This window comes from Panthera tigris, chromosome B3 (genome assembly GCF_018350195.1).
Source record: "Panthera tigris isolate Pti1 chromosome B3, P.tigris_Pti1_mat1.1, whole genome shotgun sequence".
NCBI classification, from domain to species: Eukaryota; Metazoa; Chordata; class Mammalia; order Carnivora; family Felidae; genus Panthera; species Panthera tigris.
Window position 1 is genome coordinate 50,730,747 of NC_056665.1, and position 17,701 is coordinate 50,748,447.

The following is a 17,701-nucleotide window of genomic DNA, read 5'->3' on the forward strand; positions in this document are numbered from 1 at the left end:
TCTTCAGGAGCGAAGTGACTAGGATGACCCATTTGTAAATGGGCCGGAGTGTGCATACAGGTCACAATTTAGAAGACTGGTGAAGTGGTTGTTCACCTGGTCTCTGGAGCACTCTACCTATTCATCATGCTGTTGTGATCTCTTTATTGGTTCATGCTGTATACCCAGGTGAGTGCCTGCAGTCCATTAAGGTTGGCAAAGCAACTTTAGACCAGAGCATTCTTACTGCTCTGACCCTGTCAGTGAACCTGGAGGTCTTGTTTGTTAGGTTAAGGTCTCCCTCAGCAGTGTCTTTCCTTTGGAATAATTCATTAGCAAAGAGTTTTGACTCACAGGTGAATCCCAGATTGAAGTTTCTGGCTTAGACTCTGTGAAGTCTACTTGCTTCTTCACTGGCATTTATACATTCCCAAAACCTGTGGGAATAACTTGATGTCTAGTAATAGAAGCACCGAGATAACGTTGTGAACTTACAGCTCCCTTTGTTTTCAGATTTTAGGGCCATTATAATGGCTTTCTTTCTTTGGCTCTTTAAAGCCCCATCACTTCTGAATCTGAAAGATGCTATCACAAAAATAGTTTAGTGCAGTCTTTTGCTGGTTAACTTCTTGTTGACTGCTTCATACACAATGATTAAAGCTCAATTCCTATTCTCCAGAATATAATAAAAAGCATTCCTTGTCCCTCATCTTTGCACTCATGATGATAAAAAATTTAGTGTGACATTCACAATTTTTATCCAAGTGTTAATGAGAGACCTTGAGCTTTTATCACCTTATTGGCTTGGAAAATTAAGGATTTTACTTCCTAGTGCACTAGGGACAGGGCACTTAAACATAGCTTCAACTGAAAAATAGCAGTGACAAGAGAGAGCTTGAAAGTACAAAAAAAGGCATTCAGATCAGCGTTTTCACGTCATTCTGAAGTAGTTTATAATCAGTATGCATTCTGCCATTAATAGAACATTTTAGTGGTTTTTATATAGCACGTTATGTGTATAGATCTATATACATCATTGTCAATCAATATTGCATTTGCATGAATCTGATGAACAAAACTAGGTTTCTCACAGTTTCCAGGGGATACTACATTGTGAAAAGCCAAGATGAGGGTTTTTTTTTTTTCTTTTACTATTCTAGCTCATGAATCAACAGCAAAAATCAGGTAACAGAAAGTAGGACAGATTCAGGACTGGAGTGTTGGAGATGGCTGATGATGATGCATGAAGCAGAAAAAATGTGGAATGTGTGAGCAGCCCATCAATCATAGCTATCGAGAACACACTTCTTAGGGTTAGTGCTAAAAAAAAAATGTTCTAGAAGTAAGAACAATTTCAGTAGTAAAAACACATAAGCCCTTTCTTCTAGTTGAGTTTAACAATATCAACATTTTTAAAAAGTTACCCAAATGGAAAAATTTAAGCATTAACCTAATAATTTTTAAAAGATATAAAATTCTAGACATAAAGACACACACACACATAATTATACCTGTAGCTATATATATAAATGTATAATATATATTTAACTAAGCCAAATAACCAGTTTTTTGAGTCTTTGCCAGTAGGTGTAGGAGTTATTATGTTTGCATGGCCATGTCATTAATATAAATGTATTTAGAAATAGTTAACTAAGGCACAATGCTCCAGTATGTTTGACAGTCAAAATAATTTAAAACAAGTGATAGTTTTAGGCTACAATGACAAGCATCTAAGTCGTTTGAAAAATAAATGCTCTTTTGATTCTTGAATTCAAACCAGTTTATAAACTACCATTTATAACATTTGATCCTAAAACTGCAGTTGTGGGTTTCCTTGAGAGAAACTGACCTACTTGAAATTTATGCAAATTCATTAATTTCGAATCCAACTCATCTTGTTGAAAACTGTCATCTTTCTTGGCAATTAAAAGAAAAAAACAACTTGCAACCTGTCATAATAATGTGTACAATCCATTTGCCTGAAGCCTAGTTTATAAAAATATTTTTATTATAGTAACATATTGTATTATAGCATAGAAAAGAAATATAGAAATTATAGGTAATTCTTTCCTTCCTTCACTTCCTTTCTCATTCCTTCCTTCTTTTCATCCTTCCCTGTTTTTCCATTCCCCTCTCACCTTCTTCCTCCTTTCCTTTTTCTTACTTCTTTCTTTATTTACTATATAACCTGATAATCTGTTTCCTTTCTAGGTAAGCCAAGGCATCATTCATGGATAGCAAAGGTGTGCTCCTGTAAACTGTGCTAAATGGAATCTTATCTATAGGAATTGGATTTGGACAAACTATGAAACCCAAACATGCCATTTGTTTATTGTTGTATTAAAAACTATGCTGTTATTGGTCATTATTAGATTGTAAGTAGATTTGCTAATGCCTTAGAAAGAGTGTATTGAAAATGTAATTACTGATTAAAAATATCCAAATTGATCTAATTTTTGAAAAACATTGTGGAAATCATTCTATATTCTTGCTTCTTATTTTCCTTTAAAATTTACAACAAGCAATGCCAGTCTGCAGATACAAATTTTAACACTGTTTTAGATTTTCTTCTATCTTTTCAGTTCGTAAATGATATAGGCAACATTAAAACCACATTGCTTTTAAATAAGATACAATGCTTCTAAATTTAATGATGCTTCAATGTATTTAATCTAAAACTTTACTAAATTTATTTGATTTGCTAGGTTAGGACATTTTGTTTTAGTATATGCTTTAATATGGCTCAGTCACCCTGCAGTCAATCTCATCAAAGCATGAAATGTTGTCAACAATAGTGAGTTCCATTTAGTCATCAATGAGCCCAAATAAGTGATAGACAGTATAACAGGGACCAATCTTATGTGGTCAGGTTCATTTGGACTTCTAATGATATAGAAGTTAATGTCTTCAGCCAAAGGTTGATTTTGTTGGCCATACACGTGTAAACTATATATCTACTTACGGCACATCACAATTGATCCTTATTAAGTATAAACTCTTGTAGTTCTTTCCCCAGAAAGAAGCTTGACTAGCAGGAATTTTTAAAATAAAATATGAAAGCAATATAAATAGGAACAAAGTTCTCATCTATTAAAGCCCTTAGTGATCTGATTTATTTGCTGTGCCTTATATTGTATAATTCCTGGATTGATAGAAAATCATTGAAAAGTAGTGTGCATATAAATACAAATATCGCCTAATCCATAAAAATGGAAATAAAATGTTAAAAATGTTAAATATATTATCTACCTACCTACCTACCTACCTACCTATCTACCTACCTGTCTATCTATTTATCTATCTAATAGGGAAGTTCCAGTTACTTCAATTCAACAAACATTTTTGAGGGCAGCAGCATCTGGTCCTATGCTGGGATGCAATGGGAGATTAGAGAAGAGAACTATATATTGGAATAGCTATATATAATGGTCTCTACCTTTAAGGAACTTATAAGTAATGACTGACCTGGATGAATATACCGAAACATAGACATCCAATGAGTGTGACTCCTTTAAAGCAGACATAAATCTGTGTTCATTTTTTTGTCTCCTAGTAATATGACATCATTGCTTGAAATTGTTTTTGAGTTGTACTTCACAAAGAGTAACATATTATCAATATGAATAATCATGGAAAATTGTCATCTTTTGAAAATCAACATATATACACACTCCCCCCCACCACCCCCCCCCCCACACACACACATTAGAAATAGTCCACAGCTACTTGGAATAAGTTTCAAAATAAAGGAAGGTAGCAAGCTAGGCAATTGAAACCATTTTCTTACATGCTGCGCCCTGGCTCTGAAGGTCATTACAAGAAGGTCTACCAAAAATATTTTTATGATGGCACTCTCAAATATGTATATATTCTCTCAAGAGGGCAATTTTAATAGTTAAAACTTATTTGAATGCTTAAGTTCTGTTATATTTATTAAAAATAAGCTTTGTTTTTATAGCTATGTCCTATTATTCCCTTTTCAATGAAGAATAAAAATAAATTTAAACAGTTGCCATATTTAGCATTTTCCGGGACTAAGGAAACCAATATTGAATCCTTGATAAATATTTTATGATGTCACCAGATATAGGAAATTAGAATTGGCATAACCCTGACATTACTAAATGAGATTTTTAAGATTTTTTGGCATCACATTTTGCAGTTGCTAAAATTTAATAATTTGTATTAAATGACTAATTATAATCTTCTTTTATCGATATGAATTCTGGAGGCCAACACCGTTAACTACTAAAGCTTTTAATTCCTAAAAATGAAGTTTTAGAGAAAGACATTTAAATAGCATTCTCCAATATCCAGGTGCAAATGTGGGCAAGTCCACCCGTCTGTTTAAAAATGATTTCCTTATATTGACTTACGTTCAGCATGTTTCAGCAATGTTTCTCATAAGGAGAACTTGAAATACCAAGTTGCCACCCAGTTAACTGGATCAGCCACATGGTGACCCTAATCCCTTGGTACCACAGCTAAAAACTCAAAATTCTTTGCTTCTTGAATAGGTGCTTATCCTTTGTTGGCCTAGCAAGGGAAGTAATTGTATTAGCAAGCAGCTAATTTGTTTGTATCCAGTGTCTTCCTTGTTGTTGTCATAAATAATTAATTAAAAAATCATCTTGTGTTTCTTTTTTGTCGTTAATCTTGGTGATATTTAGGATTATCTATTTCCCTCCAAGGAATATCATATTTTCAAATTTCCAAATGGGGATTCTGTTACTCATTGTGGAATTACATACAGGCTACTCTATTGCTGGGGAAAAGTTTAAGGGCCCAGGCCTCACCACCATATGTTCAGGTAGCTTGTCTTTGCTGTATTTGTCAGAGAGCCTTGCTTCCCCCTGGATGTGGAGAACATCCTCTCAGGGCTTGGGCAAAGGCAGTCCACAAGATGGTCTCTGGAAAGCAATCTGAACACTGTAAAACACTTCAAATATAAGGTAAAATTTATAATACTCTAAACACACAATTAGAGAGGTGGCCTCAGACCTGAAACATTCTGTTGCTGTATTAGAAACTAGTTAACGCTGCTTTGAATGTGTCACTATTAGAAAAATGATAGGAAAACATTTTGCTGAATATTAATTAACATTCTATCCCTAGATAGTAGTACTTGAGGTGATTTTTATTTCCCTCCTTGCACATTTTCCTCTGATGTTCTGTATTTAAAAAAAAAAAAAACTTTTATAATTATTCAAGTGAACATTTTAGAAAAGATAGTGTTTCTCTTCAATCTTTAGAGGACATGCAAGAATTGAAATTTTAAGAATTGACGGGGCACCTGGGTGGCTCAGTCGGTTAAGCATCCGACTTGGGCTCAGGTCATGATCTCACGGTTTGTGGGTTCCAGCCCCACATCGGGCTCTGTGCTGACAGCTCAGAGCCCGGAGCCTGCTTCAGATTCTGTGTCTTCCCCTCTTTCTACCCCTCCCATTCTCATACTCTGTCTCTATCAATAATAAATAAATGTTTAAAAAAACCACAAGAATTGTGTTATGCCATGTGTTTAAAATGAAGGCTCAGAGTACATTAATGCCAATTGATTTTGAAGTCTTATTTTCACAAAATGGACTTATTCATATAATTTTTAAAATTTTATATTGCACACATTTGATTATACAGTTATTTAAAAGCAGTACTATATATGCTGTGATTCTCCATGAAGTCTTGTTGTACACGTCAAGGACCCAAAGTTGTATGTAATTAAATATGAAAGTCCTTGCTTTGTAAACATGTACGTAGTTTGCATCGTAAAATAATTTCAAAACAGCACAACTAAAAAAGTTGCCAAGTTAAAGCTTTCTGGAATGGCTTGCTTTCTGATGAAGTTGTGTGGCTTGTCCCTAAGACACTTTGTGCTGTGATTTCATCAAGGACCTTACAGATGGCATGTATGAGAAACATGCAAACAAGAAATGAACAGGTCTCTCAGTGTGCGCATGCCACGGTGGGGGTGGGGGGTGGGGTCCATCCAGCCTGAAACCCTGGAAGACATCGTGTGTCACCTCATCTCATCTCATTGGCAGGGCACAAACAGACTGCCTTGCCACAATTCCCTCGCTCCTGCCACCCTTCAACCAACTTTCTCAGATCCCATTTTATTTTAAATTTTGATATCATGGACTTGGGGCATTAATCTGACTTTTTAAAATTTTGTATTAAAATACATTCATCCTGAGTACTGAGTTCTTTGGCCACCCCCCTAGTCTTAGGCCCTGTTCATTAAATCTGGATAGATACACCTTTATCCCAAAAAGTATACCACAGGTAAATAGACTGGAACAATCACATCATTGTGAGAAAGATTATAATGATACAAACCCTGTGGAAACTAAAGCCATAAACCATTGAGAATGTTTGAAATGGCTTACTTCTAGTGGTGTACAGTGGGAAATATTGGGCATCTATGGTTCTTCCTTTTGACAATGTTTCTCCAAATGCCTTTTTTCATTGTACAGAGCATGTTTTCCTATCATCAATTTTAAGGATCCTTTCTGTCGTCAACACACTACTAATTGGAAAGGTAGCAATAATTTTTCATTCAAGGATCCAAGGTTTTTAACACCAAAGATAATTTGTACCTGTTTAGTATAGCCCTGCCTAAATCTGCAAAGTGCCAAATGCCAGCAAAACACCAGTATCCATAGCATTATGCAATAGGAATAATTGGTTGGTACATGCTTGCAAACCTATCATTTATTCACTTAGCAATTATTTTAATTGCAATTATCTGTAAAGTCATCAATTGGCTTTTCGATCTTGCATGTGTATTTTCAGGGGAGGAGGTGTTTTCACACAGCCTCAGTAATGGAGCATCATGTCCTAGAATGATGCCATCTAAGATAAAAGGACAGTCTATGACGTGTTCTTGACACATCACAAGTTTCCTTTAGACTTTTAAAGAGATTTTCTGTTAATTGTGCAGTGGCAACTACATTTCCTATCAGAAATAAACTCTCTTATCTATATGAAAAGACTTCTTCCATCTATGTTATCTCTATTTCAATTTACAATCATAATCAAAATAGTATTTAAATTTTTCTTTTTGTATTTTAGAGGATTCCAGGGAGGGGAGGGAAGGAAAGAAAGAACAAACCTATAACAGTGAGATTAAGAGCCTTCATCCTGTCCCTGTTTTAATCATAGCCACAGGGACCAGGTTGCACTTAGGACCGTTTTAATGATAAGGAAGATTTCCTTGGATCAGCCTCTATTTCAAATGATCAGTGTATTTTCGCCAATCTAAGTAAAACCATCTGGTCCAATTTATGGAAGAATTTCAGACAGGAAGTGAGGCAAAAATATAAAATATTATCATTTCAGTTGTCTTTCAGATAGTCAAGAAACAAATTTGGGGATTTCTGAAGTGTGATTCCATAGAAAGTATATTTCAGTTGATTCCTGTCTGCAAAGGTGTGAGGTTTTGTTTGTAGGCTTCCTGCCATGTAGGTGGCAGCAACACTCAAGGCTAGAAATTTTCTTTCACATTCTCCAAGCTCTAGTCTAAACCACATTCTTACTAAAAACCCTTGTGGAAGAGAAAAGGTTTAAAGTGTAGAGACAAATTTCTCTATGTCCTCACATATCTCTAAAACACTATTTTAAGGTTGTGCTAAAGCGGTTCCCATAATGTGAAAACATTCATCATTTCCCTTAATACAGAAGTCATATTCTGCTCTCGTACATGTTGGTAGTATTAGGCTTTTGTTTCTTTATTTACTAGGATCTTAATTCTTTACCTTCTCTCAAGCTAAAGCTTTTCTCTCAAGAAAAAGGAAGAAAACTGGTTTATTCCATGACCACCTAGGCTTTTCTGGGAAATAGCAAAAGCCTCTCCTTTCATTCTTTGTAAACATCTAAGAAGCCAGGGAATTTAGTAATTGTGCATTTTCCTTTCATCTTCCGTATGAAGCTATTTCCTCTGATTATTCTAAATAGAGGAGATTGCATTCAAGTTAGGTGTGTGCAAATCAAATGAAGGCTATGTCCAAGCAGAGAGGCCCATGGCACCTGAATGTGGGGCCAGAAGACAAACAGGATTTACAGGCTAACAGTGAGGGTGTTGAGTCATTGCATGGATATGGATCATTGCCTTGAGAAAGGCAGTGGCTCCTGTACCTAGGCAGAAATGAAACAAGGATGCCCATGTCTATGTTAATAAGTCTGTTCTTCTTTAGTATTGGAAACTGATTATCAGTAAGAATTTCTTCAATTTCTAGCATTTTGCAAAAATTAGTACCTGTTATAGCAAATATTGGTAGCTTTTGTGAAGGAATCTTTAGAGTGTTCTTTTTATGTAGGGTTGGTCAACATGTCCAAAGTACCATCCATATATACAACTCCAGACTCAGATAAAGCTCATAATAATTAAATTCCCAGGCTATAAGGAGGTCATTGAAGGGTTTGAGGAAGGTGAGGAAAGGGTTCTGTATCTAATACTTTTCAATCTCATTAATATCACTTCTAACTTCTCTTGTCCTTCATAACCTTGATCACTTTCTGCAAATATCTATGTAATTCAAAGCAAGTATTTTTCATTATACCAGGCATTGAACGTGGAATCTGAAGTACTGGCATTGTGTCTCAGCCCCTTCACTTTCTTACTAGCTGAGTGACATTAGAAAAGTAATTTATATAATACTCAGAAGCTCAGTTCTCTCAACTCTGCATTAAGACTAATAATTTCAATTTCTCAGGCACCATATGCCTGTATTGTTATTATTGAATGTAGCATTACAAATAATTGAAATCAGTACACATGCCAAAAATGCCTATTTTTATAATAATATTAATTATCATCAACCATCATGGCACTATAATGCTTGAACAAGCTTTTTACTCAGATTGGGAGAGCATTTTGGCATAAACAAGCTAAACAGGTTGGTTTAATGAAAATTTCTTCTTTTAAAATGTTTCATGTTAACTAGCACTCCCAGGATCAAGGGCTAATTTCAGTTTTTGACAATTTATTTAAAGGTCAAGGCTTTCCCAAGCTCAGTGGATAATAATAAATAGTAAATAGCTCATAGTTTTTCTTCTGGGTCCTGAAAGATAATCCTCTGAGAATGTTTTGTGTCAGAGTAGGATAGGCCATGGTCCATCTAAGGTTGTATAAAATGACAGGTAGCTTTTCTCTTCTATCAGTCTTCATATTATCAGATGACACTAGCAAACATGTTTCTATAGCTTTACATGAATGTGATGAATGGACCAAACCTAAACATGTAAGTACTTGTAAAGAAGTATACCACAACTTAGAAAGTCAATGAACCCCTGAAAGATCATGGGTACAACCAAACAGCATATATCAAATTCTACCTTCCTGCTAAGGTTGGTATATATTAGAAATTTCTCCCATGAGGCAAAAATCTGAAAATTGATGAATAGGTCAGAAAACCTGAGTCAAGGAAGGGTTAAAGTAGGGCTGACCAGAAGTGGCATCAGAAGCATCAAACACAAGGATGTACCTAGAGAAGGATACTCATCCTTATTTTTACTTTAATAAAGTTTGGTGAAACATCTTACAACATTTCATTACTTCTGTTCCCTTCCACCCTCTTCTCTAAGTGGAAAAAAAGGGTATTGGTCGGGAATAATAATAAAATGACCAGGAGGATTTTCAATTAAAATGGCAAATTAAAGACACATTTATCTCCATCCTCTCCTAAAGCTTCACTGGAATAATGGGATAAAATACAAGAACCCAACAAAAAAATAGAGAATGGGGAAAGGAATAACAACAGCAAATTTTTAAAAGCCAGAAAGCAAATAAATGCCACAGAAGACGATGCCAAGAAATGAGCTGCTTGGTGTTGCAGGGGTCCTAATGGCTCAAAAATTGGAGTCAGCTGTGACTTTTGTGGGGGTACAGGAAAACTGTTTCAAAGAAAGTTAATCACCTTGATTCTCACTCTGACTTCTTACCCCAGTTAATACCTGGGGGTTCCCTCCATGGTCAGGCTGAATAGGAAGGATTATGGTTCAGGACAGTAAGACTAGCTGAGAGCAAGGACATCATCCTGAAAAAAAAAAAGGATGGGTAAAAATCTGTACACTGATGACCACACCCTCACCCTAGCTCCCTTCTGTTTTGCTCCAAAGATGCTGATAACCATTCTTCTTAACGCTAGACAAGAGACAGATGACTCTTTTATGATAAAATAACAAGCCTGAGGCCAATAAGCACTTGAAAAGATGCTCAACATCACTAATCATTAGGGAAGTGTAAATCAAACCCACAATGAGTTACCACCTCACACCCATTAGAATGGCCACTATCAAAAAACAAAACAAAAACGCAAAATGACAAGTATTGATGAGGATGCTGAGAAATTGGAACTCTTGTGCTACATTGGTGGGAATGTAAAATGGTGCAGCTGCTGTGGTAAACAGTACAGTAGTGCCTCAAAAAATGTATAACAGAATTCCAATATAATCCAGCAATTCTACTAGTGGACATATGTCCAAAAGAATATCTAAAAGCAGTATCTCAAAATTATATTTGTACACCCATGTTCACAGCAGCATTATTCACGATAGCCAAAAAGGGTGGAAGTAACCCAACTGTCCATCAACGAATGAATGATAAATAAGATGTATATTCATACAATAGAATATTGTTCAACTTCAAAAAGGAAAGAAAATCTTATGCATGCTACAACATGGATTAACCTTAAAGACATTATCCTAAGTGAAATAATCTGGTAAAATGTCCAATAAAATGACAAATACTGCATAATTCCACTTACTGAGGAAACTAGGGTAAAATTATACAGACATAAAGAAAAAGAGAGGTTACTGGGAGAGGGAAGAGAAGAAGGGAAGGGAGGACTGAGGAGTTGTTTAATGGGTATAGAGTTTCAGTTTTGCAAGAAGAAAGAGTTCTAGAGATTGGCAGCACAACAATGTGAATATACTTAACACTACTCAAGTATACACTTAAAAATAGTTAAAATGGTAAAATGTATATTATGTATATTTTACCACAATTCTGAAAATTAAAAAAAAAAAAAAAAATACAGCCTGAGAACAAAAGACCTACAGATGCTGACTACTCAGGCTCTTCCAGTGAAACATCATAACCAGAAAACCTCATAGGGAAGACTAGCACTCTGACCTATTCCCAAACACAAAGTATTTTTGTGCTTCACTAGCTGGAAAGCCAAAGATCACCAAATATATGAATAAAGCTTTTAATTCAAAAGAGAGAAACCAAACAAACATGCAGAAAGAGCAGTGATAGAGGGTATTGTAAAAAAAAAAAATCCCAAAACATCTATAATTAATGTAATCAGAGAGATAAGTGAGGAAATTACCTTCAAGAAACAAAAAGGAGGGGTGCCTGGGTGGCTCAGTCGGTTAAGCATGTAACTTCGGCTCAGGTCATGATCTCACAGTTCGTGAGTTTGAGCCCCGCGTCGGGCTCTGTGCTGGCAGCTCAGAGCCTGGAGCCTGTTTCGGATTCTGTGTCTCCCTCTCTCTCTGCCCCTCCCTTGTTCCTGCTCTGTCTCTCTCTGTCTCTCAAAAATAAATAAATGTTTAAAAAAATAAAAAAAAGAAACAAAAAGGAGACTATAAAAAAAGAACATTCAAGAATTTAAAAATATGTGGTACCATTCATTTATTCACTTCAACACACCTTTTGCCCCCAATTTCTACTATGTGCCAGGCCCTGTTCTAGCCATTGTGAATGCCGCAGTAAATAAAACATACATATGCACATTCAAAAGCTAGCACTTTTTTTTCTCTAAAAAATGTTTGCAAGATATAATTGGGGAGGGGAGCCTGGGTGGCTCAGTCAGTTGAGCATCTGACTTCAGCGGGGGTCATGATCTCACGTTAGTGGGTTCAAGCCCCAAGTAGGGTTCTGTGCTGACAGCTCAGAGCCTGGAGCCTGCTTCGGATTCTGTGTCCTCCTCTCTCTCTGCCCCTCCCCCACACACGCTCTGTCTTTCTCTCTCAGAAATAAATAAACATCAAAAAAAAAAAAGATATAATTGGGGAGACCTCCCAGGAAGAAAATAGGAAAAACAGTTAAAAAATGTACAGATTAATTCAATTAGAGGTCCAATATTAAAAATATTAATGAGAGATCCAGAAAAGGTAAACAGAGAAATTAGGGGGAAGAAAATCATGGAAAATAAAATCATGCTAATTTTCCAGAAATGATGAAACAAATTCCAGATTGAAAGAATCCATAGTGTGCTCCTCAAAAATTAATGAAAATGATTCACCTGAAAGCATATTCTAGTGAAAGTTCAGAACACTGGAGGCAAAGGGATGATTTCAAAAACTTTAGAAAAAGGAAGAGAACTTTAGCCCAATGTGAATAATAGGCAATCAGAATGGCATTAGACTTCTCAAATGCAATTCCAGATGCTAGAAGAAAATGGGGCAGTGACTTAATATCCCCATGAAAACCATTTCCATCCTGGAATTTGGTATTTAGTCACTCCATCTATCCTATGCACCGTTTCTCATACAATTACTGGAGGATATAATTCACCTACAAAATGGAGTAAACCAAGAATGAGCAGCACATGGAACATAGGAAAGAAGAAACCCCCAAAAGATGGTGAAGATAAATGGCATGTGAACTGCTGTATACAGGCCTAGAAAGCAACCCACCAGTTGTAGCAGAAAGTGCGGGCGCTAGTAAGGAGGGTTCCAGAACAACGCCAGTAAGCCTTACTAAACGGAGAGCAATTTTATGGTTCTATTGATGAGCTTGGTAATGAGTTAGTGACAGGGATTTTGTATGACAGAAAACTAAGCAAAAGAAGAGAGAGATGAAATGTAATCATAGTATATTACATGGTCCAGTTGTGAATAATACCAATAATGATTATTACAAAGTAATTATTATTCTAATGAGAGAAAGAGGGAGAGAGTCAGAGAGAGAGGAGAATAGCCAAGGAATCACTAAAATTGAGAATTCAATTAATCTGAAAGAGTGGGTAAATTCTCACTTCACAAATTCAAATGACTGTATATTGAATTTATTAACAAGAAGAGTTATCTGGAATCTTGGAGTGTCTTACCTCTGCTTGCCCTATATGCGGTTCTATCTTTGCATCCCTCTGGTTGTTTAGGATCATAGCTCAAGAAATTACCCAGATCGTACAGTTCTTGTAAACCCTAGCCATGTCCCCCATTCCAAGTTCTCTGACAGTTGGCTGTGACTCAGTCTGCAGAGCGACCCAGCAGGCATGGCTTCCAGGCAGGGGATTTTCCTGCACATCTGGCCATAGTTGTTAATGATCCTCCTTTGTAATGTGATTAATGAGCGTAATGTGTGATGAATGAGTGTGAGATAGTGAAACTTTAAACAGCTGAAAATAATATTGAGTAGGTAGCTATTCATAAGGTTTTTTTTTTTTTTTTTGGATAGCATCTAAGAACATTGGTCAAAATATTCTATGCTGCATAGTTATCCAGTGGACTAGAAGGTCACCTTCTGCATCTATGCTTGTCAAAAATTTACTACAGGCTTCTTAGAAGAAAAGCTAACCAGTGTACAAAGTAGCCTTAAAATACCACACTGCAAATGTGAAATTTCTCTGGCATCTCAAAGTTTATCTTTAAAGAGTCATTTGAATTTTGTACACGTTTACTTTTGTGTTTGCTAATTACATAAAATATTAACAGCTAACATTTACTGAACATTTTCTGTGTGTGCTATGCCTAATAGTTTACATATTGTTTCTCACTCAATCTTCACAGCCATTTCATGGGATAGTTTCAATGCTCATTTTATAGGTGGGGAAAAACACAGAATGGCTAAGTAATTTCCCAAAGATCACACAGCTCATAAGCAGTGACAAAAGTGTTTAAATATGACACTGTAGTTTGTATGCACACAGGTACTGCATTCAGACCCTGGAATCATTTAGAGTCTTTTGTAACTGCCCGTCTTATCTGTGGTTCCCAAGTTTTTCATTAGGCTTACAAGAACTACAATTTGAAAAGCATGAATCTATTTTATCTACTTCCATTCATTATGGTAAAAACTAGTTGAATCAAGAGCAAGAATGTTACCACTTTTAAAAAATATTGACCAGGGGCGCCTGGGTGGCTCAGTCAGTTAAGCGGCCGACTTCGGCTCAGGTCATGATCTCGCGGTCCGTGAGTTCGAGCCCCGCGTCGTCCTCTGTGCTGACAGCTCAGAGCCTGGAGCCTGTTTCAGATTCTGTGTCTCCCTCTCTCTGACCCTCCCCCGTTCATGCTCTGTCTCTCTCTGTCTCAAAAATAAATAAAAGTTAAAAAAAAAAAAAAATATATTGACCAGCACATTGTTAATTTGATTAAAAAGAAACAAGAAGTATTGTCATAATCCCAGCATTAATACTACAAGTACCTTTGCCTCAGTTACCTAAGAGCCGTTAGAGAAAGGGCTTCAAAGCAGTAGGCTAGCGCTAGGTCGTCTTTTGCTCCATTGATAAGACCGTCTTTGCTAGGCTCCTCAAGCCATGTAGATGGCATTTACTGAGAGCCCATGAGGCCTCAATCACTTGACTAAGCTCTGAGAATGATATTTGATTTACTCTCAAACACAATTCTTTGAGGCAAGTATTAATCTTATCCCTATTTTACAGATGAAAAAGAGAGCAGCAAATGAGAGGATAAGTAATTTGCTTGAGCTCATACAACTAGTGAATTATAGGACCAAGAGTCTTGCAAGCTCAGAGAGCTGGATTCAGCAACCCATGCTCTTAACCACTGTCTTATATTGCTGACCACTTCCACCACCTTTTATCCTCATATGTGACAATGCAATAGCCAAAATTAGCGGCCATTTTCAACCTTCTATTTTTTAGGTGTCTTTAGTGGCAGGTGCTTTCCCATCCACTCCCATATAGAACTTAACTTTGCATCAACCGCTAACCTATGTTGGAGGGATCCACAGGTAAAAATTCTGTACTTCCTTGGAGCCCTCAATGTGACGTACACCCAGTGTGCTCTTGTACACACAAGAGCTTTTGAGCAGGTAAGTGGCCTTTTGAGTTACAAAAGCTAACTGGAATGGACTTCTCAGCCAGGATATCAAGGTACTTTCATGCATTACATCAAAGTCTTTCTGTGGTGTTTCTTGATCAGAAAACCAATTTAAGGGTGATTTCAGCTCTTTCAACAAAATTCTTAGCTCAATTGTCTAAGGCAGAGGTTTCTCAACCTCAGCACTATTGACATTTTGAGCTGGCTAATTCTTTATTTGGTGAGGGCTGTCTTGTGAATTGTAGGATATTTAGTAGCATCCCTGGCCTCTACCACCAGATGCCAGTAACAGTCCCTTCCCATGATCCCCTGTAGTTATAACAACCCATTTCTAGACATTGTTAGATGTCCCCTATGGGACAACATACCCCCAGTAGAGAAACACTGGTCAAAGGTAAAATTCTTCCTATGAAATTCCCAACAAAAAGTTCATAAAGTATGTTATTGAGCTTTATTTTTATTTCAGAAAAATACCTTCTAGCCTGATTTTGACATAAAATTTACTTGGGTTATTTTTACATATACTAAAAGACTAAGAGAAAGTAACCACTATATTTTTTTCCTCTTTTCTCTCTCTCTCTCTCTTTTTTTCAGTGCTTACTACTTACCCTCTTATAAGCTGGTACCTCCAAATCACATGTTCCTCATACACAACTTCATGTCAACTCCAAACCCAAAAATTCACCTGAAAAACCACCATCTCCTCCTGAACATCCCAAAGGAAACTTAAGACAATGTGTCCAACACTGAACTCATTTTCCACCTCTACAAATGTTCTCTTTGTTTCTCATTCCCAGTGTAAAATTGATGTCCAAATATTTTTTTTATGATTTTTTAAATGGCTTCCCTATCTGTTTTCTGGCATCCTCACTGTTAGTTCAGACTTATTTACCATTAAAATTGCCACAGGAGCCTTCTGCCTAGTCCTCCTCCAGTCCATCATCTGCATTGTTGCCCAAGCCAACACTCTAAAATACAAATCTCATTCTTTTATTCCTTTAAATACAGTCCAAATCCCCTTAGCTGGGCTGGTGAAGCCCTTTATAAAGCATCCCTTGCTTTCTACCATCTTATTATAATAAATTAGTGAGGATTCCATTTGCTGCTAGGATAAAGGCATTCTGAGAACTTGAGCCAGAAACTAAATACATAAAATGTATTATATATCCTATCATATTGAAGTAATGGTTTGTGCATAGTGTAATGGACTTGAAGATGTAAGCTCCTTTACGTGCCTTTTACATTAGAAAAGGTGAATTTCAGCACATACTCTCAGGCCTGCCAAAAACTCAATTTTATTTTCCCCATAAATGAATTTAATTTCTATTTTACATTTTCCTCCTCATTTTTCCAGGTAGAAGAAACATAATCTCAACTGGTTCAGGCTTTCTACTTTTTCCCATATATCACACCTAAGTTTTGAGAGCTTAGTTGGGTGACCACATAATTTTTAGTTTTTTAGTTTTAATTTCTTTAGTGAGAAGAACCACTATTTAAGAGTTTTGCATGAGGCAACTAATATAAATCAAGGATATCCTAGAAAAATGGAGATATATGGTCACCCTCAACTTAGGTAAGGTAGGTCTAGTAGTTGAGGGTTGTTGGAATCTGTGAACTATTCAGTAATCATCTATCTCTACTAGATGACAGATAATATTATATCCGGATACAACAATGTCCAGAGGGGAAAAATGTTCTGCCTCATTCCTATCTGGTCTTTTGTCATCTGTCCATACGTATCTCAGCTGTTTCCACCCTCTTTTCTAGCAATAGGCATCTCTTGTCTGGCTCACTTTCAGGTCCCTCCAAACTGAGGGAGATGGACAAAAATGACCTGAATCTCCTGCACTTCACTGACATGGAACGTGACTGTCTCAGGCATTTCTACTCAATCGTGTCTACGTTGTACTGCATGCAGGAAACTTCTGTCGAGCTTGCAATCCTCATGAGCTCTACCTCAAAATCCAGATGGAGTTATCCAGAGTTCTTGAATTCTGAATTTTATCTCAAGTTTCTATTGTGTACCCAACCCCCAACTAGGAAACAGACTGTGGATGAGACACAGGATTGCTTTTTAGAAATCCACCTACATCTAAGTTATTTGTCTTCTCTTTGCCGTCCCCATGCACTCTTTACCCCTCTGCAGTGAGATAGCCCAACCTGTCTATTTTCTCAGATTTGTTGTTTGTGAAATAAACATTATACCCTAGATGCAAATCTTACTGAAGCTCAAAGGTATTTTCTTTGCTTGTGTGTCTTGTCATCTTTCTCCTAACATAATAAATGCTGCTGGCAATAAGGGGGGGGGGGAGCAAAATGTATAAGAAACTAGAGAGTAATACAACACAAATTATTGATGAGTATAAAAACATATTATGTTTTCAATTACAGAAGGCAAACGAATTTTAGAGCAGAGGAAAATAATATGGGAATTGTGATGGTTGATTTTACATGTCACCTTGGTTAGGCAATGGTGACCAGTTATTTGGTCAAACACCAGTGTTGCTGTGAAGGTATTGTTTAGGTGTGATTGATATTTAAATCAGTAGACCTTGAGTAAGTCCTATTACCCTCTATAATGTGGGGGAGCACCAACTCTTCAGTTGAAGACCTATTTACTGAAAGAGAAGGAATTCTTCTCAAGACTGCAATATAAGAGCCCTGCCTGACTTATCAGTCTGTTGCCCTTTCCTTCAGATTTCAGTTAAAAAAAAAA

The 17,701-nt window shown here is 36.5% G+C and overlaps 1 protein-coding gene and 1 long non-coding RNA gene across 2 annotated transcripts in view; one reads left to right on the forward strand and one right to left on the reverse strand.

The window, feature by feature from the left end:
- WDR72 (WD repeat domain 72) overlaps positions 1-2,246 on the forward strand; it is a 202,648-nt gene extending 200,402 nt beyond the window's left edge. Inside the window, exon 19 of the mRNA XM_007081860.3 lies at positions 2,191-2,246. Within this exon, the coding sequence (XP_007081922.1) occupies positions 2,191-2,246 (56 nt within the window). The remainder of the gene's footprint in view (positions 1-2,190) is intronic.
- A 7,684-nt stretch (positions 2,247-9,930) lies between these two features.
- LOC122239468 overlaps positions 9,931-17,701 on the reverse strand; it is a 50,103-nt gene continuing 42,332 nt past the window's right edge. The window contains exon 4 of the long non-coding RNA XR_006218626.1: positions 9,931-10,010. This is a non-coding gene — a long non-coding RNA (uncharacterized LOC122239468). The remainder of the gene's footprint in view (positions 10,011-17,701) is intronic.